General features: G+C 49.9%; 1 protein-coding gene across 21 annotated transcripts in view; it reads left to right on the top strand.

The window, feature by feature from the left end:
* Positions 1–25,707, top strand: part of AOPEP (aminopeptidase O (putative)) — a 406,706-nt gene that overhangs the window by 313,260 nt on the left and 67,739 nt on the right. The window contains exon 14 of one of the 21 annotated variants that reach the window (XM_070049797.2): positions 9,442–10,229. The exons of the other annotated variants lie outside the window; for them this stretch is intronic. Coding sequence (XP_069905898.2) covers positions 9,442–9,477 — 36 coding nt within the window. The 3' untranslated portion in view covers positions 9,478–10,229. Of the gene's footprint in view, positions 1–9,441; positions 10,230–25,707 lie in introns of those variants that run through there. 21 annotated transcript variants of the gene reach the window in all.

Genomic DNA, 25,707 nt, shown 5'->3' with positions numbered 1-25,707 from the left:
TTCAATGGACTGAGTAAGAATTGTCAATAAAAGATACCTTCAGTAGCCTCAGAAAGTCTGATCTGCATAACCTTATACCATTCAGTCTTCATCTATTCTGTAGAATTTTTTAATGTTTTTAAGAATCTGTAGTTTGAAAAAAAAAAAAAAGTCCTGAGAACTCGTAAGTGCTGAAATTCCTTCCCTGTTCCAACTTGCTTGAACGGGGAAAATCAAAGTGTAGTCATCCACTTAGCCACACGCACTTATTCGCACATTCAAAAAGGAGTCTTTGAATGGAACTATTAGGTTAATACCAGCTAACACTCGCCATGTGTCAAGCCCTGCTCTGAGTGCCTCACAGCCCATGTACAGGGACCATGACAACAGTGTCAGGAGCAGCAGCATGACAGGAGGCCGTTCTAGACCGCATCAGACCCCTCGTGCGGGCGGGTGAGGTGCAGAGGAGGCGGGCAGTTGCCGTGACAGAGCGCTTCCGGGCGGCGAGGTTTCATTCGGTATTGGTGCTGCTAGACCACCAGCATCAAGTGCACATTGCTAACTCAGGAAAATCCCAACCAGCATGTATTTTGAAAACACTTGAAAGTGTGCAGATAATTACACTCTTGTTGATTTTCACAATTCCGAAGCCAGCAGCCATCAACTCTTGTATGCCGTTGAGAGATGAAAGCCATTTTCCTATAAAACACGAGAACCCCGGGCTGGGAGAGGGAGGCAGGCGGAGACGAATTCTGTGGCTTTGAGCTACTTTTACAGGCAGCATTAGTCTCATTCCTGTGACAGAACGCTCTCCTTGGCAGTCCTCCTCATCTCAGGCATTTTAATGAGCCGCTGCTTTCTGCCTGGTCTCATATGGCACTCATAAGAGGCGTTATTTTTAGCAGCACCTACTGGTGTCAGCGTGGGTCAGGGCCTGCCATTGTTTCCATTCATCTGCTGTCGCAGGAGGCCGATGCCTGCATGGCCGGCGTGGGTGCCATTGAGCTTTCTGGGTCTCTGCGCACAGCATAAGTGATGCTCAAAGCCATGAGCCCCTCATGCCTACAGAAGAACCAGGGCACAGGCGGCTTCCCAAGTACCTGCTAAATGAGAGAGGAAGGTACCCTATCCACAGCATTTTTTTTTAAAGAATTATTTTTTATTTATTTGAAAGAGTTACAGAGAAAGGTAGAACCAGAGAGAAAGAGAGAGGTCTTCCATTCTGCTGTTTCACTCCCCAAATGACCACAACAGCCAGAGCTGAACTGATCCAAAGCCAGGAGCCAGGAGCTTCTTCTGGGTCTCCCACGTGGGTGCAGGGGCCCAAGGACTTGGGCCATCTTCTGCTGCTTTCCCAGGCCATAGCAGAGAGCTGAATCGGAAGAGGAGGAGCCAGGACTCGAACCAACGCCCAAACGGGATGCAGGCTCTGCAGGCTGGGGCTTTAACCCACTACGCCACACCGCCAGCCCCTACCCATGGCATTTATCTCAGGAACTTATATCTGGCTATTATGTTTAGCACATTTTGCTGTTGAGAAATAACATTTTATTCAGTTTTAATTCCTTTCTTCCTTAGCGGTAGAGGTTTCCTTTATAGTGTACTATGTTGAATTTTCTTGGTTTTAGTGTGGGTGGCCTCTTTCACCTCTTCCAGGTTAAGCTGCCACCTGTAGTCCTGGCATCCCATATGGACGCCAGTTCAAGTCTGGCTGCTCCACTTCCAGTCCACCTCCCTGCTATGGCCTGGGAAAGCAGCAGAGGATGGCCCAAGTCTTTGGTTCCCTGCACCCATGTGGGAGACCCAGAAGAAGCTCCTGGTTCCTGGCTTCTGATCAGCCCAGCTCTGGCTGGGGAGTAAACCAGCAGATAGAAGATCTCTCTCTCTCTCTGCCTCTGCCTCTGCCTCTCTGTAACTCTGCCTTTCAAATAACTAACTAACTAACTAACTAACTAAATAAATCTTAAAGAAAAAAAAATAGAGAACTTGGAGCCAGGAAGATCTGACGCTGATCCCAGCTTTGGCACCTAATCGTGCACCCCTTGAGTTTGCCATTGACCTTTACTTTCTTCTGAAAATCCTTTTATTTAATTGGCCAGTTAAGCCCATTTTATTAATTGATAAAGTCAGCATGCTTGGCCTCAATTTTTTCATACAGGTTTTTTTTTTTTTTTTTTAAGCTGTATTTTATTTATTTGAAAGGCAGAGTGACAGAGGTAGACACAGTGAGAGAGAGAGCGTGCGCAAAGGAGCTCTTCCATCTGCTGGTTCACTCCCCAAAAGGCCACATGGCTAGGGCTGGGCCATTCTGAAGCTGGCAGCCTGAAACTCCATCCAGGTCTCCCACGTGAGTGGCAGGGGCCCAAACACTTGGACCATCTTCATCTGGTTTCCCTGGTGCCTTAGTAGGTAGCTGGCTCAGAAGCAGAGCAGCTAGGACTCTAGCCAGTGCTCTGATTTGGATGTGGGCATTGCAAACCGTGGCTTAACCCACTGTGCCACAGCACAAGCCCCTTTTCACATAGCTTTATGGCTTTTAATATTTTGTCCTGTTTCTGGGGTTTGCTCTAATGATTGCTTTTACATAATAATACTTTTTTTGTTGCTTTTGTGTATTTGTTCCCTGCTCTGAGTGATAGAAAAATTGGATACATGCCTTTTGGTGCCTCTGCGCTCTTTATCTCCCTCCCATCCCGTGATTCGAAACAGTATTTGCTTCTAGATAAATACGTGTAAGATGATCAACAAGCTGATTGTGTTTTTAATATCACACTTGCCCCCTTTGAGTCATCTTCAGTGTTGAGCGTGTAGATGTGACGCGTGTAGTTCCACGTCCTTCGTAGAATCGCTGGTTTTCATGCTATAGGTACACCTGCGCTGAAGGCTCACCAGAGTGCTGATGGGTGTGTCTTCGTCATTTCGGTTTCTGAAGCTAGCTCTCTCGTAGGTTTGTCCAGAGGAGCTTGGGAGCAGCTGTACTCCCTGAGTTCTCACATGCTTATGCTCAGTTTATGCTCAGTTCAACTTGATGTAAAATCTTTGGCTCCTGCTTGGTTTTATTGCTTTACTTAAGTATCTCGAAGGTGTCACCCCTCTGTTGTTTTCTTGCCTGAAGTCCGATTTCTGGGCAGCCCCATTTCTTTCCCTCAGAGTGACCTGGTCTTCTTCCTTGACATACGATTTTTTTTTTTCTTCCGAGTCCAGTCATTTTGCCCTAATGTGTCTCAGCGTGAGTCACCGTTCCCCGTCGTCACCTACTTCTGAGCTCTGTTACACTTTACTTTTTGTGAAGTCAGAATGACTCTTGACTTCTCCCACAAGTAGATTCGAAACCGAGTGAAGTAAAACGCTTTGAGTTTATTGTTTTTACCGTCTCATTATGTAATACAGTGCCTTGTGGTTGGGAGCTCTGAGGCTGAGTGCTTTGTTTTATAGGCCAACAGACTGGAGCTGGTGTTGTCTAGAAGTGGGTGGTGGATGGTTAGTGGGGTCAGAGCTGAGCCCCATGCAGGTGGTAGGCAGACTGTCTGCTCCTGCTCTTGGAGGGCCACGGGACTCAAAGTAGTGGTGTTTTTTTGGGTAGAGCCTCATCCAGAAAACCCCAGCCTCCTTGATTCTTCTTGCAAGCTGACCTGTCTCGTTGGTTTCCCTTGCGGAACTCTGGGTTTGTGTGACCTCGTCTTCCGTGTGCATGGAAAAACACACAGGAAGAAATTCGAGTGCTCTGCTTTTCCATATAACAAGCAACCGCTGAAAACCTGGGTCTGCTTAATCGGCATGTTTTCTGGAAATTTGTCATGTATAAGACCCTGTTGTCAGAAAAATACCAAGGAGGCATGCGATATCCCTTCTGGCCATGGGAAGATAAAGCACACAACACCTCAAAGATCACCTGCAAAGCAGTGTGGCAGGAACTCAGGCCAAGGGTATGCAATACGTTTTTCCTGAGGCTACCTTGGACTGGAGTTTCCGGGATAAAGCAGCCCTTGACATGTGCAAGCTGCAAGCAGGACATGTTGGTGGGAAATTGGGGAATTGAATTGGCTGGTTTTTTTTTTTTTTTTTTTTATCCATTTTAATGCTTTTACCCAATTTGTCAGCACAGACGGAGGGGGGGGGTGATTGATGTGCATGTAAATCGTGGTAGTGCCTATTTGAATATGTGATTTAAAAAAAAAAAATCCATGGTTTGCAAGTGTAGTTGGAACCCATCACAGAAGTTCTGCTGACACTTATGAATCAGACCGATTTGGAAACCCAGAAATGTAATACTCTGTGTAATTCTGAGTATAACAGGCTCCTTTTCAAATTCTGCATTTATTCAAATTATTTTCTAATTTCATTTCCCATCCCTAACAAATAGAACCCTGAGTTGGGAGTAGAGAATCTGGAGACAAATAGAAACCAGGCCTCAAAGCGTTTATAGATAAATGTAAACCACCAGAGAGTAGAAGAGAGAATTGAATCAGATCTGTACCAGAGGCACAAGAACTGTGCAGTCAGTCCCAGAGCAGTTTGGGTCTCCATGGGGAAAGGAAGTCACGTGCCTGGGCTGTTTTTATCATCACGAGCCTAGTCTGGGCTGAATGCAGAACAGATACGTGCTCCAGTCCATCCGACTTCGTTTGTTTTGTGGAATCGAGGGTACCTTCATTCCTGTTCTCAAAATGCAAATTGTCTTCACAAGTATGCATTCAAACTGCAGAATGCGTGTTCATCTCGGGCTCATTCATACAGAATCCAAAGTGGGGTAGCAAGTTTAAGTTCCCTCTGAACTTGGGGACAGAAGCTTTTCAGTCTGTTTCCCCTCTCTACTTTTTCCCCTTTTGTTTGCCTTGTTTCCTGTCTTTTTTCTTTTTTTAACCTCTAAACATTTGGTTTCAAGGCAAAGTGAGAAATCAAAATGCTTCAAAATGAGGGGTGGTGACTTCAAGTTCAAAGGTGTTTTATAGTTCCCACCCCTCCTGATGTTTCTGGGTCGTGTCCTGTCATTCAAAAAAGCAGCCCCTGTGTTCTCAACACCACTGATAGCAGCATTTTCTCTTTTGTCTTAAAAAACAAAAAAGTAGCTATAAACCCCTTTGAACTTTCTGGTGAGGCAAAACAAATGTATTTGCCACATGCGTGCACACACTCATACACACACACACATCTTTGAAGATTCAGATTTTCATGTTTCGAGAGCAGGGCAACAGACTGATTTGCAATAAGTAGAATCAAAGAGAGCATGTGAAATGGGGGGAAAATGATCTCAAGAATGTGTGTGTTTACTTTTCTTGCATTTTTGTAGACAAGGCAACAGTAGTTACTTTATGTGGTCGTGTTTATAACTGAAAGTCATAAAGCTCCTGCTGTTCATTTTCTGTGGCAGTTTGCTACTATTAGTTTGATGTCCAAGAAGAGAGAGAAAAAAAAAAAAAGGTTATGAAAGGCTGGAGATGTTAGACAGGAGCCGCAGAAGAATCTGGAAGAGAAACCGCATACCTCTGGGTTCTGTGCGTACACAGTTTGCTCTCTGCTTTTAACTGTCACACGTGTACCGGCTTTGGTTTTTGATGGTGAAGACCTACCCTCAACCTTTATTCCTGGCAGTAAAGTTCAAGAGTGCCGGCTGCCCCCTTGGGCAGCAGAGGACCGCGGTCCCTCGTGATGTCTTTGTTTAGCTACATGGCAAGCATTTTATGTGCCGTAGCATCGCCCTCCGCGCCGTTTGGTGACTTGTAAGAGAACGTCTGCAGTTGTGTGACTTTCACTACGATTCCACTTCAGAGCATCTGCCCTGCCCAGAAGACTCCCTTGTGCACTTGGCCCTTAACAGAAATTTCATGGAAATTGGACCACAGGTGGTTTAGTTTGGGCTCTGTCTCCTGCATTGATTGTGGTGTGTTGAGGTCCCGCCATGCTTCCTGTACTGATAGTTTGTTCTTATCACACGGGACTGTTCCAGCGTGCGGCTATAGCTGCTATTCTGTTTCTCAGCTTATTGGTTGTCAGTCATTTGGGTTTTGTTGTTGTTGCTGTGAATAACGTCTCTGTGGACACCGGTCAGACCGTCTCCCTCTAGACGTGTTTTCGTTTCTCTCGAGTGGATGCCTACGGTTGCAGTTGTTTGGCCATCCAGCTGATCTGTTTCTTTACACCTTCCACCAGTGGTGTTTAAGGTGTTCGTTTCTCTGCCTCCTTGTCAGCATTTGGTATTGTCAGACTCTCTTGTTTTAGCCATTCTGGAGGGTGTTGAACCATGCCTTTTGATACTGACTGCTTTTATTTCCTGAGAAGGTCTGGAAGTGTCTGGGTAACCTGATTATGCTTTTGCCATCCACTTTACGGATCAGAAGGCACTGGCCCAATCAGTGGGAAATCTGAATGCCTTACCCAAAATCCCCGAGTGAGTCACTACACCTCGAATCCTCCCACGTCAGTTGGAGTTGTAGCAACCTGTTTGTGTTCCGACTCCCAGCTCTCGTGACTCAGAACCCACTGTGTCCTTTCAGCGTTGTTAGGTATGGCTTTCTTTTTCATCTTTCACAAATGATCCTGCTAATCCCCTGTGGGATTGTGTCTCCTGAAAGGAGTCTGTTTGCTGCAGGAGTGTGCTAGCCTCTCTGAGAGGCTCTCCTCACCCTCTGCCTGACCATGTGGGGCCCGCCTTGGGCAGTCAGGTCTGGCTGGCAAAGCTGGCCCCACGGGGAATGTGCTACCTCCGTGCAGTCCTGCAGAAGAGGCGGGAGTTAGGGAGGTGGCTTGTCCAAGACAGCTGGCACTCCTTAAATAGTTCATACACTTCAGAACACATTCTTCAAAAAACAAAGACCTTGTGCAAGGCTGGTCACCTGCGGCCTGTGGATAGTAATGCCATTCACTCGTGTTCTTTCTCCTCTGTGACAGTGAGACAGGAAGACATTCTTGCATTTATTTATAGACTAAAAGAAACAAAATTAGCCTTGGTGTCTTCCTGTAACTGTTCCTTGGCCAGCAGCAAATATAGCAGTAGTCCTTTTTTATGAGTTTGTTATGTTCTGTCCTCGTCTTTTGGCTTTGTTTGGGGAAAACCAGTTGTGTTTCTCAGAGCTACTGTGTCATTTCGTTTACATCTCCCGTCACTCTGTCTGTTACAGCAGAATAAATTGTGACTGTTGCGCCTCCAAACTAGAAGTCCACCCCCCCCAAGCATCTCTCAGGCGTGGTGATAAGATTGGTGCGCTGGCAGAACTTCATTTTTAGATGGATCTGTGATCTTTTTTTAATACTCAATTAATTGTAGCTTTTTTCTGCTTGTTCCACTTGCCTGAAATACTTTGATTTTGAGTTCCTTCGACGGCTGCGGGAGCTTTACAGCCACCCAGTTAATGGAAGGCACTTTCTGCTGGGCCCATTACTGCTGTCCTCACGTGGCTGTTTCCTGTCTGAACTACCCATTACCTTTCGTGTTCAGGGGTGGCAGCGTTTTAATCTGTATCCTGATGGATTGGGGTGGGGTCGGGAGTGGGGGGCTCTAGTTGTCTGTGAAATGACTGTGTCTCTCTGAAACGGTCCTTGGGTCGCAGTGAGTTTCTCAGTGTCTGGAGCTGGGGGAAGCTGGTCTGGGGGCAGCGCGCTGCTGCACAGAGCGTCAGGAAAAAGGAAAGCGTTGAGGCAGCTTCAGAGAACAGAGTCAGCACGAGCAAGAAGCTGTCCACCGCGACTGGGAAAACGATCCATCAGGCGACTGGAGGAGCATGCCAGCGAACATGAGTCACGGAAGCTACGCGAGGTCCTGGACACGTGTGTGCGTGCTGGGCCTTCAGGCAGGAAGTGGGGGAGAAGGGTGCTCGCAGGGAAAGTCCAGCGGCCGAGGCCAGAGTCCAGCGCCTTGTTTGGGAAGCTGCAGGGCTGGAGTCGTGAGAGTTGAGACAGGCCTTCCCAGCATGCCTTGCACAGGGGAGCCCCGTGGGCCCTGGCAGGCTCTGATTCCTGATTCTGGTACCAGGCCCTGAACTCATGGCCCATCCCTTGCTCTTTCCAGCTGTGTGCCTGGGCAGCTCCCCAGGTAGAACCTGGACGCAGGACAGATTTGGGTCCGGGGGGAGAAGTCTGTTGGGCTGGACCCTGTCGTGTGGCGGAGCAGAGTCTCCCTCCAAGGCCACCCCTCGTGACCTAGGAGCCCCTCTGGAGGGAAGAGCCGTCCCAGGGCCTTCCCTGCTTGGATTGATTAGAGGCATACTGTGCCAGGTTTGGAGTGCTCAGTCACCCCCAGGAGCAAGTAGGGGTCCTGTGGTGACACAGCTGGGGGTCTGCAAGGGTTGAGGTGAAATTCTGCTTTTCATATTAAATTAGAGGATTTTACAAGGCACAGATGACTTGAAGTATGTGATGCTTATTACAGACCAAGCAACTGTGACATGAAAATACGGTGGTGGTGGTGGTGGTGTTAATCACACAGACGTGTGGCCAGATAACTGTGGAATGCAGTAAGGGCATAGTGCCTTTGTCCTCACTGTGCAGCTCTTTTTTTTTTTTTGAATGTATGTGTTAGGATTTTTTTCCGCCATAACACAAGGCTGCTTCCCATGTTTGTGCATATTCCTACCTTGATACGGTGCACATTTAGAGCTAAGTGAAGTTTTTCTGTACTCAGGCCTGGCTGTTTGCTTATAGGCCAAAATCAAATTCCTTTGCCTCGACCCTCCCCTCTGCCAAAACAGTATTGATAAAACCGATGCTGAACTCAGATTAGGAAGGAGGTAGTTCCAGAGAACTGTCCATGCTGCTGGCCAGGCAAGGTGAGTAGGCATGGTGCTTGTGTTTTCTGACAGATTCGTAAGGCTAGTGCGGGGGGAAGAAGAGTGGGGGTGTGGGGTCGTGGAGGCTTCTCCCAGCACCCTCCCCCCCGCCCAGCAAAATGAAAGGTGCTGGGAAGAACATGCCCGGATGACACGCCTGTCTTGAGAATCCAGACTTTGTGAGTCTGTGTTAGAAATTAAAGTCAGGGGTTCTGGTCAGGGGTTTGGGTCTGCTCAGAACACCAGATTCTCCTCTAAGACCTAAGCGATGCTGAAATTGCCCCCAGCAGAGGTACGAGCTTGCCTGGTGTGTGTAGCGCGGGTGCACGCGTACACGCCGCAGAGCAGGGAGCTTTGGGCTGAGCAGTCTCCCGTCTTGGACGGATGCTGCAGGGGCTATTTCCAGAGCTGGCTCTGTTTGCAGCTGACTGTGACTCACGGCCGACCAGACCGACGCCTTAGCCCCCAGAGGACTGCCCTGTGCGGAATGCAAACTCATTGTCATCATGAGCCAGCCTGGGGAGCGGCTCCATGGAAAAAGTGAAGGTGGCTCAGATCCGGCTCGGAGCGGGCGGCGGAAAATAACCGCGTTCTGCCTCGTTCTGCCGGACTTCATGCTCCCTTTCCCGGGAGCCCTGGGTGGCTGGGGTTCAAGGTAACAGCAGAAATCAGACTCACTACAGGATTTTCCCTTCTACAGAGTTGGAACACAGAGGAGACTAATCCCCAGCGATGACCGGGGATTCTGAACCACGGAGTCATACTTTCTCAGCGTTTATTTTTGCTGTCACACCTGTTTTTGAGATCATGCATTGTGGAAGAGAAGGAGAGAGAGGGAGGTTCATAAGTGTGGGCGGCCGGCAGCATTCGCCTTTCCTGCCTTCACAGTGACATTCCAGGCGTCCGGAGGGCGAGGCACACCCTTTACCTCAAGGCTGAGAGGGCAGAGAGAGCGGGGGCTTTGTCCCGTGAAACCCTGGTTACCGCCAGACTTGGAAATGCAAGTACTGATGCTGTTGTTGCCGTTGTTTTAAACCTTTCTTTCTTTCTTTATTTGAAAGGCAGAGTTAGAGAGAGAGAGAGAGAATCTTCCATCTTCTAGTTCATTCCCCAAATGACCACAATGACCAGAGCTGAGCTGACCTGAAGCCAGGAGCCAGGAGCTTCTTCCAGGTCTCCCGTGCGGGTGCAGGGGCCCAAGGACTTGGGCCATCTTCTGCTGCTTTCCCAGGCCATAGCAGAGAGCTAGATCAGAAGTGGAGCAGCCCATATGAGAACCAGGCGCCGGGACTCGAACTGGCGCCCATATGGGATGCTGGCACTGCAGGTGGCTGCTTTACCTGCTGCACCATAGCTCCAGTCCCTGTTGTTGTTTTTAAAAAGATAGTTCCTCATAGTATATCTTAATGCCATTGTAGAAACAGTGCAGATTTTAAATGATGCAGATGCTGTAACAACATCTCAATTAAAAGAGTTGCTTTGTGGAGAGCCTTTTGCTTCCCATTTTCCTGACTAGTTTTGTTAGCAGGCAAAATATCATTCTTGGTACTGAACACTTTTCCCCCCTCCACCGCCCCCAAGTTCCCATTAACATCTCTCCCCACAGAACGCGGGGGGTGACTGCCGCTGGTGCTGTGGTCACCACAGTTGCATTGGAATCTTTGAGTACCCCTCCCCTCTCTGTAGTCCCTAACACGTCGAACATGTAGTCAGATGGACAGACCGATATCCTATCCTCATCCCTCTCTGGCTGCTTTGCCTTGTCCAGACCAGCCTGTGTGAGCCCCGCTTTCCTCATCCGTCAGGCAGTTCCGCAGTGAAGCATTCAGCCAAGAGCTGTCCCTGGGTGACGACAGCTTACAGACAGTGGTGTCTATGTTGTCAGCGCTGGCCTTTTCCAGTGCCACCGTGCAGTTTTTAGTTTGTCGTCAGCAGTGCAAGGAGCCCTGAGAACCAACAGTGCTGACCAGGAAATGTAGCCACGGCCAGATATTGGGTGGCTTCTGGGAGCCGGCTGAAGCGTCCCCAGGGTTAAGATGACAGAGAAGGGGGCCGGTGCTGTGGCGTAGTGGGTTAGGCCACAGCCTGCAGTGCCAGCAATCCCATATGGGCACCGGTTTGAGTCCCGGCTGCTCCACTTCCAATCCAGCTTCCTGCTGATGCGCCTGGGAAAGCAGTGGAAGATGACTCAAGTCCCTGGGCCCCTGCACCCGCGTGGGAGACCTGAAAGAAGCTCCTGGCTTTGGCCTGGCACAGCCCTCAGCCAGTGCTGCAGCAGCTGGGGCTGGGCCAGCCCAAAGCCAGGAGCTTCTTTCAGGTCTCCCACGTGGGTGCATGGGCCCAGGGACATGGGCCATCCTCTGCTGCTTTTCCCAGGTGTGTTAGCAAGGAGCCGGATTGTAAGTTGAGCAATTGGGACTCAAACCAGTGCCCATATGGGATGCTGGCACTGCAGACGGTGGCTTCATTCTTTGTGCCACAGCACTGGGCCCTGAATAAATCTTAAAAAAAAAATAGGGGCCGGCGCTGTGGTGTAGCGGGTAAAGCTGCCATCTGCAGTGCTAGCATCTCATAGGGGCGCTGGTTCTCATATGGGCTGCTCCACTTCTGATCCAGCTCTCTGCTGTGGCCTGGGAAAGCAGCAGCAGATGGCCCAAGTGCTTGGGCCCCTGCACCCGGGACCTGAAGGAAGCTCCTGGCTCCTGGCTTTGGATTGGCCCAGCTCTGGCCTTTGCAGCCATCTGGGGAGTGAACCAGCAGATAGAAGATCTCTCTCTCTCTCTGCCTCTGCCTCTGTTTAACTCTGCTTTTCAGATAAATAAATAAATCTTTAAAAAAAAATCTTAAAAGCAAAAAAAAAGAAAGATGCTAGAGGAGGCCAGTGTGCTTCTGTGGAGGGGCCGGAGCATGCACTGCAGAGGTGAAGGAGGAACACCAGGCTCCTGGGCTGGCCAGGACGCTGCCCCATGGGGTGGACAGACACGGCCTCACGCTCTGTCCGCAGGCTCCCCCGCAGGAGTTTGAGCTGAAGTCATTGGAGCTGTTTGGGTTGTGGTCTTCATGAGCTCTGTTTACAGAACATTTGGTTCTCCACAGACATGGTGCTTGCCGGCATCCTGAACCGTGAAGAATCTCGGGAAGTTTTCAGAAGCAGATTTTGAGACCCCCTCCCCCAGCGCGCACGCGCACACACACACACACACACACACACCCAAACGCACGCACACAGACACGCAGCTCTGGGGGCGTGAGTTTACTGTAACTGTTACTCTCAGGTAGAACTGGCCCAGATTAGTTAATAAGGTCACTGAAGTGCTGACTCGGTAACAGAAACCTGCTCCCATACTGCAGAGTGGTCCCCCGTCGTCTGAGCTGTGGGTAATGGGCTATGAATGATTTAAAAAGGTGTCTCGGAGTGACCTTGCTTATGTAATCAAGGATCAATATATTTTTTTTAGAACAAAGTTTTTAACGATAAGCCGTAGCCTTCCCTGATAATCAAACATCATTTTCCAGTGGTTAAAAGGGTCAGTGGACAAAGCCCAGTGGACTGACGCTGGCTCCCTAATTGCTAAGGATAGCACCGCCACCTGCCCTCTGAATTATGAGCGTGTTTGAATTTTTTATGGGGAAGGAATTTTTCTTTTTTAATCTGGGCTAATTTTCACATCAAATGGCGTATTAGCCAGCTGGGAGTATCAGACCAGACAGGTGGCTGCTGCTTCTCACCTGAGGCCTGCTTTTCCCCCCGTGAGGTTTACTTTAAACAAGAGTAAGGGATGTGAGAGAGCTGGAATGGGAGCAAGGGGCCGTGAGTCCTTGACATTCTTGGAATATTCTTAACCTCGGTGGACGAAAAACAGCAGTTCAGCTGCAGGCTCCCGGGCAGGTGAGGGCAGCGCGGAGGCTCCGGAACATTCTGGCCCTTTTGTCTGAGGCACTTCTCCTCTTGTCAGCGGTGAGAGCAACTCCGTGGGTGTCACAGGCCAGAGGCCGTCGTGTGGTGACTGCCCTGTCAACAGGGCCTGCCCCTGAGACAGGGCCACTTCCGTAGTCAGGCCTGAGCATGTGCTGACGGTGGAGGGAGAACAGGTCTGTGGCTTTCTCAAAGTAGGGGAAATACTCAGGGGAGTGGAGAGAGAGGAGGGGGTAAAGACAGCATTTCTGATTTCCTGCCTGTCTGGCTCTTTCCCACAGCCTTTCACGTTTCCTAAGATGGACTTTTGTCCTGCCACCCTCGCCCAAAGATCATCCCATGCCGCTTCTCTCGGATTGGCCTGCTTACCACTTGGGTACTTGTTCTGTTTCCCTGTTCAGAATCTCTTGTTCAGGGATTTTTCAAGATGGTCCTAAGGTACAGGCACCCACATCATGGTCTGCGGGCTGGGGACAGCCTCGGGGTCCTGGTTGAGGACAATGGGAGAATGCCAGAGAGCTTGTCCTCACCCCTAGCACTCTGTGGCCTGTTTTCCTGGCTGGGGCCACTCTGTGGGCTTGTCTTGCACATCTTCCACTTTCCATCAGTAGATATTATCAGCCCCCAGCCACTGTTCTCTTGGCCTGAAGATGCTCTCTTGTCCCCAGCAGCAATACGGGATGCTGGTCAGTGCCTGCTCTTAGGGTCCAGGGGCTGTTTGTGAGTGAGCTGGTGCGTTGCCTCCTGTGCCCTCCCTGGCCGAGTGGCCGTGGATGTAGGAGGTGTTCGTCAGGAGGTAAGAGGGGAAGGCAAGGCAGGGTGTCTTAGGTCATCGTGTTTACCTGATTGATGTCTTCTTATAAATAATCCTCACAGTTGACATTTAAGAAATAAAATGGTTGAGGAGGTAGGTGGCTCGTGTTAGATTTTAGCTGACAGGAGCTAAGGATTTCTCTGGTATCTCATTCCCCAAATGTTTGGAGTGTCAGCTCTTTGTACCTAGGTCTGTCTCGCCTAGGTCTGCCGTGGAAAAGTCTTGCTTTCCTAGGGCGGTGGTCACGGTAGTAGGCAGACTGCCCGTTCCCAGGCTCCGGCACTGCCCCAGCCGCCAGCGGCGCGCAGGAATGAGTAAGCTCCACGTGGCTACATTCTAATAGGGCCCTGACCCGGTTTGAACTCAGTAATGAGGAAAGAGCAGATTTTTTTTTTGTTGTTCCCCCTGCCTGCCCTCCCTCCCTGCCTGCTCCTTTATTATCTCCAAGAGGAAATTGAATAGCAAAATTCTGCATTCTCATAACGCTAATGGACTGATGTCATCTTTTCCACTCCGAAGGCGAGAGAGTAAGAGGCACGGCTGAGGGAAGCAGGTTGAGCCCCTCAGAGCTGCCCAGGGCTTCAGCCGTGGACGGGGTGCGTGTCACTGTATGTTTCTGATGTCTGTGAGGTGTAATTTACATACCATAAACAGTTCCCACGGAGTTTTAGTCGATGAGCCGTCCCATTTTAGAACATTTCCATCACCCCAGAAAAATCCCCCGGGACTTTTCGCTGCCTTTCTCTCCCCTCCCGGGCCCCAAGGCAGCCAGCAATCTCCCGGAGCGGTTTCTGTGACTTGTGTCTTCTGAACGTTTTGATTGTGGGATTGTGCGGGGCGCAGCCTCCGGCGTTCTGCCTTCTTGCACTAGCGTGTGCGTTGTCGGGGTTCGTCCTGGTTGGAGCCTGTCCCTGCAGCTGCTTCCTTTTCACTCCTGACTGGTACTCCCCCGTCGTGTGGATATACCACATCTTGTCTGTCTGGCGTTTGACGCACGTCTTCTGGTCATTTCCGTTTGAGGCTGTCGCGCTCCGAGACTCATAAAAGTTCCTGTGTTGACATTTGTTTTCAGTTCTCTTGGGTGGATTCCCACTAGTGATATGTGAGGGCTCCAATTTCTCTGCATCTCTGCCAGAGGCTCTATTTAAGGAATAACCTTAGCCATCGGGTCTGAATGTGTATTCTTGGGCATAAAGTAAACCCAGGGGCTATTTTGTTTTTGTTTTTGTTTCTGCTACAATGTTTCACGCCTTGTTAACACCTGGAACCAAAATCAGGTCCTTTGATGCTCCCTTTCACTTGTCTTTCACTTCCAGGTCTGGCCAGCAATTTGTGCAACTAATAGTCTGACATTGTTCCCTGTCGTTGTTTGACATTGTTGGGTTTCATTGTTTCTTGTTGTGAACCTGACATACAAAGTGTGGAGAGCTTGTGTGTTTGTTGGTGTTACTGTTGAATCATTAAATTAGTGTGCCTTGAAAAACCAGGTTTTTTTTTCCTGTTTTAAATTGTTTTTCCCTTTCTCTGTTCTTTAAACCAATGTTTGTAGCTTTGTATTTCTGATTGTATGCATTGTTTGAATATAGAGTAGATACAGATGTATCTATGGGGCCGGTTTTATGGTGCTTTAAATAACACTCCTCGGGGTTTATTTGGAAAACACAGTTAGTGATATTTGTATAAATCGGGGCTGTTTCCAAAGTCCCAGAAACGTTGTGCACGAAGACTCGCCAACGTCTGTGAATGTGGCGGGGACTCCTGCGCGTCTTTTGGGGCCGAATCACTGAAGTCGCTTTTTATGTTTGCCTGCTCTGGGATTTTGCAGATGCATTTTCCTTTGTAGTGAGCTAATCGAGCCGCTCCTGTTTTTCTAAATGGGTCATGTGGTTGGTCCTGGCAAAGCCTGTTCTGGTAGGGCGGCCCTTTCATCAGGGGTGAGGTCCGTGCCCATTCTTCGAGCAGAAGCAGAGCCTCCGAGCGCTCGTTGTGGTGGGCCCTTTTGATTTTTGAGCTTGTGCTTGGTGTCCAGAGTGAGGCTAAGCAGTGACCAGGTGAAGAGAGTGTTCTAAAGAGGTGCACTTGACCATCAGGTTCCCATGTGGTGCCCAGGAGCTAAAGTCACGTCCTCAGTTCTCCTTGGATCCAGTCACTCAGTAAGCAACCTCAACACGACTTATACATGATTCTGGTGTAGAGAGGGATGTCACAGGGAGGAGCTGGGGTGATGTGGGTGTCACGACAATTGGGGCTGCTCCTGGCCGTTGGTGGGCGGAGCACATGGCACCGTGCCGTGGGCTGGGGACCACGATTCTCCTGCAGGCCTCAGGTGCTCCTGGGAGAGTTGTGCAGACGGGAAACCAGTTTCTGATGTTTGGACTTAGAACCTGACTCTGTGTGATACATGTGGATTTAATATGCACCGAGGGTTCTAGGAATGTAGCCGCCAGGTGAATCTGGGAAGATGGTGTTTTGTTGAATTTTTCCAAGAGTTGCTTCCCGTTTCACAAAATCTCAGAAGCAGTGGGAGTGCTTGTGCGGTGTCGGAGCAGCCACGTGGCACCTGCTTCGGCGTGTGCCAATCTCTGTGTGTTTCCGGGATTCTGCTGGTCCCTGGCTGCTTCACAGTATTCAGGCTTCTGCTTATAGATAATGAAATCTGTATTAATTCATTACAACCCACTTTCCTTTTAATTCTTCTCCATCATATAGGTTTTCCCATCAAAATTGTATGTATTATGTATGTTAGCGTACTCAATTTTATTTTGAGGTAGTTTTTTTTTTTTTCTCAAAGATTTATTTATTTATTTTGAAAGTCAAGAGTTAGAGACAGATCTTCTATTCACTGGTTTACTCCCCATATGGCTGCAATAGCCAACACAGCCAGGCTGAAGCTGGGAGCCAGGAGCTTCATCCAGGTCTCCCAGGTGGATGCAGGGCCATCTTCCACTGCTTTTACCTGGAACATCAGCAAGGAGCTGAATCAGAAGTGGAGCAGCCAGGACACGAACCGGCACCCCATGAGATGCCAACACTGCAGGCAACTTGACCAGTATGGCACAGCGCTGGCCCCCTTGAGGTAGCTTCAAGCAGAAGTGTTGCCATGGGCTCCAGGACCCAAGGGTGTTGTGGCCCATGTTACTGAGGTTCTGAATTGGTGTGTGGGGAAGAGTGACAGCTGGTGGGAGGTGGCAGCAGTGGGGCCTGGAGGATGCAGGTGGATAAAGCTTCCAGGTGGCCGGGTGGGCCAGGTGGTCACTGCTGTGGATTCATTCTTGCCAGGGTTTGGCCTCGTGTACTCAAAACCCCACTGAGCCGGCCACACGCTGCTGAGAGAGCTGTGCTCAGAGGCATAGAGCTAGGGTAAGGAGTCAGGCTGTCGGGCCTCAGGGGCCATGACCACATCCGTGGTGGGCGTTACGTAGACGCAGACAGTCTTAGATTCTCCGGCCTTTGCCCTTTCTGTCTGTGTGTGTTCCTGATGCGGAGCTTTGCCCGGCTCACACCGGAGCGGCCCCTTCTGAAGCCCACATGTTCTCAGCAGGGTAAAGTTACTTGGATCCCGCAGGTGTAAGTGCCCTTTCTCTCTGTAGACCGTGTGCACCCTCCTGGGCTCTGGGATACCGGCCACCCATTCATCATTCCAGGTCACTGGATGCCATGCTGGTCACCTCCCCGCCACCCCTGGAATTCAGAATTCGAGAGGCATCGTGTTTCCCCAGCTCCGTCACGAGTGCGGGTTGGAGTTTGTGGGTAGTTGTTGCCTCCTTCCATTTGTTTTTGATATTTTGGGCATTTCAGTGCTTTAGAAGCACCGATTCCAGCGGTTTGTCAGAGGTGCAGGAGAAAAGCAGTGACGTCAGCCACGTTCTGGAAGCTCCTGGGAGAGGCTTGTTCAAGGGCAGGAGGTTGAAATGTGCTTATGATACCAGAACGTGGGCTTTTCACCGAGGCTTTGCCTGTCCCCACGGTGTCCTGGCCGGCTGGGCCGTCTGCCACAGGGCCTGTCGGGCACGGCGGGGCGGCCTTGGCTGTGGTGCACCCAGCCAGTGCAGTCAGAGGGGCTTCCTGGGGATCTCCCTTCCCAGTGCTCAAGGAGTTGACCTCTCGCTTCCAGCACCCAGCTGACCACTGCCGCTGTGGCCATACCTGGTTTCTCCTGGAGGTGACTAAGCTCTGGTTCTGTTGGGTACTTCTCTTTCAGAGCAGCATATTTCCCAGTTTTGTCATCACCTAGAAAGCTACTACTCACTGTAATATGTTAGCGTTTGCCCTTTAAGTCTTTCAGGGAAAATAATCACAGAACACGCAGTAGAGTATGTTCTGTATTTGTGATTTCTACCTTACGGCTTCCAGAGTGATGCATGCGGGCTGTTTTTATTTTTTAGATGAACTGAATTCGGTAGCTTTGAAATTCTCTGTTTTGGGACAGGTCCGTCCCTGTCATAAAGGTGACTGATTGGCCATGAATACTGGCGTCCAGTGTTTAGGGGCAGCTGTATGTTCCCTCCGTTTGAAAGCCGTACCTGGGGACCCAGGTTGGCCCATGTGAGCGTGGAGCAGCCATCTGAGTGCACGTGGGATGGAGAGTGGAGGCCCCTGGCTGCCTCCCTCTCACTCTGGCTCTGTGCGTGACCATGGATGTAAAAGGCGAGAGCAAAAGTCCTGCCTTCCCTCTGTCTCCATCTCGGGGTCTGAGGGGATGCCACCAGCCCGCCCGCGTGACTCGCGTGTCCAGTCTGCAGTCACAATGTGGAAATGGTGGAAGATGAGCCCCCGTTCAGCAATTAACTGCAGGGCTGTTTACGTTCTGCTTTAAGGGTTCTCCTGAAATGGATACTCCCCAGTTATTTCTAAGAAATATGCAGTTACACAGCCGTCTCCTGCTTTCTGGCTTTTATTAAAATGCAAATGGTCTTAACTTCAAAGTAGCATAATTGAATCCTGAAAGAAGTATAACTGATACTTTGCCTCTTCCCTGGTATTTTTGTTTTATCGTCTGGCCTGGCCGGCTTTTCCGACCGCCTTGCTCTCCGAGTCGGTAAAGCCCCTGCGGGGCTGGGCTTGTTCTCGGCCTGGCGGGAGACAGGGTGTGTGTGTGTGTGTGTGTGTGTGTGTGTGTTACAGCTGAAACCTGGGGTGAGCCGTGTGGGCTCTGCTGGTGCTGCCAACGCAACCTGTATGTTAAATACAAATATTGTGAAGAGTGTCAGTTATTTTGATGCATTAAGTTTCTCTTCAGTTACCTGTGTTTGTTACTTAGTGCGTCTGTCTGCCTTTGCCCTTCACACACTGAAAAGTGTCAGGAAACTAATGCAGGCTCCCTTCTCTCCCTCAGTGTCCAGTAGCAGAACACAGTTAGGACACTGGGCGTGCCTCCCAGGTACCCAGAATGCCATGTGCCCAGCACATGCCCGCATCCAGGTCTTCATTTTTGACTCAGAGACTGAGTTGGCATTACAGAACCTGATAACCTATTCCAGCCTCACTGTGTGTCAGAGCCCAAGAGCCCAGCTGTGTGGCCGTGTCGGGGTAGTGGCCAGCTGGGAAAGCAGGGGTCAAGACCACAGGTGTACCTGTGTCGATGGAAAGGGCCTGTCGGATTTCACTCCACAAGGTGTTTCACCTGTGCACCTGTTCCAGCCTTCCCCCCACCTTCCGCTGCCCATAGGTGGGGGAACAGAACACAAGCGCCCTCTGCTGTTGCTGGGCCCTGGAGCTTCGGGTCCCCCTGCCCCAGCCGGTCGTCGGCACGGCCCCTTCGTGTACCACAACTGCGCCACAACTGTGGGGCTTTGATGTCCCGGGGCCCCCACCCCTGCTTTTGATTACATGTGTTTCTGCTAAAGGCGACTTTTTCCAGCACTCACAGGGGGGATGAATCAGTTAACTCAGTCCCCCGTAGCTTTTTGTACTTTGTGGTTTCTCTCATCCTCGTACATTAACCATAACATGGGAAGGGGCATGATCAGAAGGCACACGTCCCAGGAAATCAAGCAGCTCACTGCGGGGCTCCAGAAACCCTCAGCATGGCTCCTCCAGCAGCGGGCCCGGAGACACACTCGGTCACGCGCGTCTGAGAAATCCCCTCTGCCCCTGGAGGCGAGCCCTTGCTCTCCAGGGCACCCCCACCCACAGCTGCTGGTGTGCCCCTGTGCCCGGAGAGCTGTTCTGGGCCAGACAGACCCATCGGACTTCCATCCCGTCAGGACCAGAGCAAGGCTCCAGCCTCCCAGGGAAACAAGGCAGGTCCTGTGGCACCGTTTGCAAAACGTGCCTCTTGAATATGTTCTCTGTTAAGGCAGTTCTACCATTCAAAGGTGTTTCTGAAACAGAAGCCACACTGCGATGTGCAGAGCTGCTTCCCTCTGCCCCGGGCTGGGCCTGTGAGAGACAGCCATGTTTGCTCTCCGAGGGTGTCTCCAGCAAAGCTGACCTTCCCCCAAGCCTTCTGTGTGCTCTGGAGGTCGCTCCTGGGCACTAGACCTCGTCTTGTCACATTTCAACAGCCAGAGAGGCAGTTTTATAACCAGCAAAGAACAGGTGCTATTCAGGAATCAATAAGTGGCACCCAAACAAATAGGTTCCCAGTTGGCTGAACCAAGTCAGGCCTGGGTGATCTGTGCTTATTCCCACTCCTGTGCTTTTGCTTGTGATGGGAGAGCCTTGTCACTGATGAGTCGCCCCGAAAGGTCCCCGGGGGTCTTAGCTGGGGGTGTGTGCCCATGCACATGTGTGTTGCAGGGTGCAGACTTCAGTACTGTGCCAAGCACAGAACACTGGAGATCATTTCAGAGTGGCTGTTTTTAGGGTAGCAGGAGATTCCGTTGGGAGCAGCGCAGAGGGAGGCACACCTGATGTGGCAGGGAAAGGTGCCGGCAACTTCAGCCAACCCAGAGGCCTAAGAATAGCTCAGTGGCTGCGTGCTGTTAATCTCGGAGGCAGTTCTCTACCGCTAGGTCACGGCGACCAGAGGCTGGTGAGATTGAGGTGTGCGCCCCGTCTGTCCTCATCTCACCCCTCCCTCTCTCTGGTGCCAGCCCTCCCCTCCCTGTTCATTCAGGTGCCCTCGTGCCTTCCAAGTGCCCGATATGTCTGCATCCTCATCTCCTGTCCCCCCGGCAAAGCCTGCCCCTCCAGCTGCCCTCTCTCCTTGTCTTTGGTGGGTGGTGGGACAGCCGGAGGAGCGGGCAGGCTTCTGCAGGTGACCGTGGTCCTCTGTCCTCAGTGAGTCTTCATGTTGGAAAGTGTACCCAAGGCTCAGTCCCATAGCCCGGTTTCCCCTCTGTTAAAGATGGAGTGCCTAGCTGCAGGTGTTTAGCGTAGCAGTTACCACATTCCGTATTGCAGTGCCTGGGCTCCAGGCCTGACCTTGCACTTCATCCCACGTTCCTGCTGTGTGCACCCTGGGAGGCAGCAGGTACTGGCTCAAGTGGTTGGCCCCTGTCACCCATGTAGGAGACCCACGTTGCTTTCCCCACTCTTGGCTTTAACCTGGCCCAGCCCTGGCTGTTGCAGGCATTTGAGGAGTAAACCAGTGGGTGGAACCTCCCCCTGCCCTACCCGTTCTCTGCCTCTCAAATAAATAAAATAAATTAAAAATGAAATATTAGGTTAATTATTATGGTATAAAATATATTAATAAATTCTATCCTACTTAATATGCCTGTCATCAAAAAGGTCATGTGAGAATTTTTTTTTCCTGAGATTTATTTATTTGAAAGGCAGAGTACTAAAAGAAGAATCAGAGAACAGAGAGAGATTGATCTTCCATCCACTGGTTCACTCCCCTAATGGCCACGAGTGCCAGGTCTGGGCAAGGCCAAAGCCAGGAGCCAGGAGCCCCATCTAGTCTCCCACATGGATGGTAGCGATCCAAGTACTTGCGCCATTAACTGTTGCCTCCCAGGGTGTGCATTAACAGGACTCTGGATCGAACCTGATGGTGTGGGCGTCACAAATAACTGCCTAATGTGCTGTGCCGTAACAGCTGCCCAGAAATGCAAGCTTTAAACTGGGTCTTCAGCAGGATTGAGCAAGTCACAGTTTTTTACATTTACTTTATTTGGGGACATTACACACATGAAGGTGAAGTATGAGGAGCTGATGGTGTAGCCTTAACAGATTTGGCTGCTGCCTGCAGTGCCAGCATCCCTTATGGGTGCCAGTTCGAGTCCCAGCTGCTCCACTTCCAATCCAACTCCCAGTTAATACATACACCTGGGAAAGCAGCAGAAGATGGCCCGAGTCCTTGGGCCCTTTCATCCACGTGGGAGACCCAGAAGAAACTCCTGTCTCCTGGTGTCGGCTGTGTGGCCATTTGGGGAGTGAACCATCAGATGGAAGATCTGCCTGTCTCTCCTTCTTTCTCTCTGTAACTCTGCCTTTCAAATGAATAAAATAAATCTTAAAAAAGAGAGAGGGAGTATGAAATATAATGGCGATTCTGTATATGGAAGTAGCTAGCAAAACTCATATTGTTTACTCAGAAGTTAAATGCCTCAGATTCCAGAGTGAGCAAGTTAAATTTAGGGATACAATAAATAGATGTTTACGGTATCAAATTACATTGCTTAACCCAGCGGGGATTTCTGATGTTTGTGTGTCCTTCTCTGTTGCTGCCTTGCTGTCAGCTGTTAGTTGTGAGCCCTGAATGGTGAGAGCATTGCCTCCCCCATGGCGCATGGAGGCCTCGTCCCTCCTTGTCTTGTCCTAGGAGTTTGGTTCTGCCACTCAACATGCCTGCTGCTTTTTTTCCCCCAAGGGTACATATTTAAAAGCAAGGGAATTTTCAGTTAGTTTGAACCATAATCATAGCATTTAAAATTTTTTTTTAATTTAAATTTCATTTATTTGAATGGCAGAGTAATAAAGGAAGAGACAGAAAGAGAGAGAGAGATATCTTCCACTTGCTAGTTCACTCCCCAAATGCTTGCAACAGCTGGGACTGGGCCAAGTCAGAGCCAGGAGCCAGGAGCTCCATCCAGGTCTCCCACGTGGGTAGGAGGGACCCACATACCTGGGCCATCACCTGCGGCCTCTCGGGTGTGTATTAGTGGGAAGCTGGATCAGAGTGGAGCTGAGACTGGAATCCAGGCTCTCCGGTATAGGTGTGTCTTAATCAAGATGCCAAATGCCCACCACTGCACTCTATGTTTTCTACAAAGCCAAGAAGTGACTATAAGTTGCTTCAACTTTATTTTTATTATACTTTCAAGTAATGGCTTGGATAGGTATGTTCCCAAAGAGGATCCTTGAAATGGGAAAATAGACCCCAACATCTTTTAAAACATCCGCTCCTCCCCCTATTTCCTCTTCCTCTGCTGTAGAGGTTGATGTGGTAGAGTAGCATCAGGGTTCCATAGGACAGACCAGACTAGTAAGTGCAAATGGAGTTCCGAGACGCTTCATGTAGATGAGAGCACTTGAGATCGTGCTCCTCACAATTTGAGATTTATCCAGGGAGGAGAAATGGATGCAGGCTGGGGTTGAAAACAAAGGAGAGAGAGAGTCTCTGGACTACTTAGATATTCATAATATTATTGCCCTCAAGTCAGAACTCGGAGGCTTCATTTGGCTCGTCAGTTTTTATGTGGACTAAAGGCATTGTGTGGGAGTTGAAATATTCTCATGCTTTAGTGCTAGGAGTCAGTATGCTGTCTTTTTTAATTTTTTTTTTTAAATTCATTTGAAAGGCAGAAAGACACAGAGGTCTTCTTCATCTGCTGGCTCACTCTCCAAATCCCTGTAACAGCAGGGGCTGGACCAGGCTGAAGCCAGGAGCCCACTCAACCCGGACTTTCCCACGTAGAGCCAGAAACCAAGAGCCAGGGGCCAGAGTTGAAACTCAGACCCAGGCACTCTGATTCGGGATTCAGATGTCCCAGGCAGTGTCCTAACTGCTGCACCAGGCACCGGCCCTGAGAAGTTTGCTTTCTGGCATCAGCTGACAGCTGCTTGTTGTCGGGAGCGGCAGCTAGGGGAGGCAGATCTGTGCTGGTGATCTGAGAGATCTCCGGGAAGAGGGGCTGTTGAGATGCGGGCCTGCTAGGAGTCTCTCTAATGACGGGGTTGGGCTGGCTGGTAGGATTCTGGCTTTGTTATGAACCTGGGAGACAAGTAGGAAGATGTCCCATGTACCTAGTGTTTCATTTAATGATCTAGAAGAAAATAGTTTTTTTTTTTTTCTATTTATCACACGCCGATTTTCTCCTTAGAGGAACATTAATAGTTGGTATTTTTGAAAACTCTGGCTTTATTCTGCGTCCTGTAGGAGCAGCCAGTAACCAGAGCTGACAGTCTGACTCGGGTCCAGGACTCGTCAAAACACTTTGAAGACCTGAGTGTAAGTCTCTCAGGTGGGGAGTCAGTCTGTAAGGAATCTCTTTTGCATGAATGAGTTTGTTTTATTTACTGATTTTTTTTTTAAAGACTTGTTTATTTGAGAGGCAGAGTTGCAGAGAGAGAGAGGGAGACAGAGAGAGAGAGAGAGAGAGAGATCTTCCGTCCACTCTCCAAATGGCCACAATGACTGGCCAGACTAAAGCCAGGAGCCTGGAACTCCATCTGGGTCTCCCACACAGCTGGCAGGGGTCTAAGTACTTGGGCCGTCTTCTACTTTTCCCAGGCTGCATTAGCAGGGAGCTGGATGGGAAGTGGAGCCTCTGGGACCTGTTTGGGGCGCTGTTGTTGCATTCAGCAGCTTAACCTGCTGTGCTAGCCCCTGATTTGCCATTTTGCTGTTGTTTTAAGATTTATTTATTTGAAAGACAGAGTCACACACACACACACACACACTCACACTCACACTAGCTGGGGCTGGGCCGTCTGAATCTCCCACGTGCATGGCAGGGGCCCAGGCACTTGAGCCATCTTTCACTGTCTTCCCAGGTACTTATTAGCAGGGAAGCTTGACTGGAAGTGGAGCAGCCAGGACTCAAACTGGTGCTCCGATACAGGATGCCAGCATCGCAGGCCACGTCTTAACCCGCTGCTCCACAACAAAATAAGTCTTTGGACACCAGATTCAGATAGCTACTTTGAAGACGTTGGTACTTGTCTCGTCATTCGTTCCTCTGCGTCATTCATTCCTCTGAGCCTCACCTACCAAGTGCTTTCAGATCCTGCCCCAGGAAGTGGGCCTGGCCCCAGGCAGAACCTCCTATGTGGTGGTCGCAGTAAGCTTTGCTGTCCACCTCCCGGATTCTCGCTGCCTGTTGGTTTATGACGGCTGTAGGCGTTTCTGCCACATCTCGGGTTCCTCCTTGAGGATGTACACGAGACACGGTGTGATCCTGTTTTCTCTAAGCCAAGCCCAAGTGTGCAACTCTTGGAATTTTCCCATGGAATTTGCTCGCTTCTGAAAGTTTCACCGAAAGGACTTATTTTTTTTTTTTTTTTATTTTTTGGTTATTTGAAAGTGTGGAAATACTGTTTTTTGATTTTGTTTTTTAAAGTTGTCATCTTTGAAGGTGGAATTTGACTGCTAGCTCCTACTTGCTTTAAATCTCTGTGGAAAAAAAGTCTAAATTTTAAATAATTTCCTGAGAGTAGCCACCCTTAAATGATATGAATCATAGTGGGGGGGGGGGTGGTCCTTGGTGTTTAATCTTTTCAAAAAGAGTTTCCTTGCTTTGTAACGATCTTAAATAAATATTTGCCATGAAGTACAGTAGAGTAGCTACTCGCTGTTAAGGAATGGGCATGTGGCACCCCGTTCCTTTGAGCCAGGGTCCGAATGGTTGGATTTTGTTTTTTGGTGGTGTGTGTTTCAGTGTGGAGAGAAGACCATGGTTTGTTGCAAATGTCTCCCGGCACTGCACAGCTGAGGGATGGGGGGAGCCGGCCCCCCACGGCAGCACTTGAAGTCTTGCTGTTTGAGAGCCCTTGGGTCTCCCTGGTCTCGGGCCTGACCACAAGCTCGCCTCGTAGTCAGCGCCCTGCGGGTCACCTACAGGGGGTGTGGTTGTCACCGCGAGCTGAGCCGGCTGGTCGTGCACGTGGAACGTGTCACTTGCAGAGAGTCGAGGCTTCTCTTTAAAAGCGTCATTCAGAGCGAACAAGCTGTGTTCAGTCTGACCTTCACCGGCCGATGCAAAGGTGCCTTCGGCCTAAGAGTAGACCTGGAAATGGTGCAGGACACGCAGACGCTTTTGTAAGTATTTTTCTAAAATGACCTCATTTGATTTTAAATATCTAGTTTATGAAATCTCAGGAAGGATACTTTTTTTTGATCCACC

The sequence above is a fragment of the Oryctolagus cuniculus genome, chromosome 1, assembly GCF_051225735.1.
Source record: "Oryctolagus cuniculus isolate XC-2025 breed Fujian yellow rabbit chromosome 1, ASM5122573v1, whole genome shotgun sequence".
Classification (NCBI taxonomy): domain Eukaryota; kingdom Metazoa; phylum Chordata; class Mammalia; order Lagomorpha; family Leporidae; genus Oryctolagus; species Oryctolagus cuniculus.
Note: the sequence above shows the minus strand (reverse complement) of the source record. Positions and strands in the feature narration are given on the sequence as shown.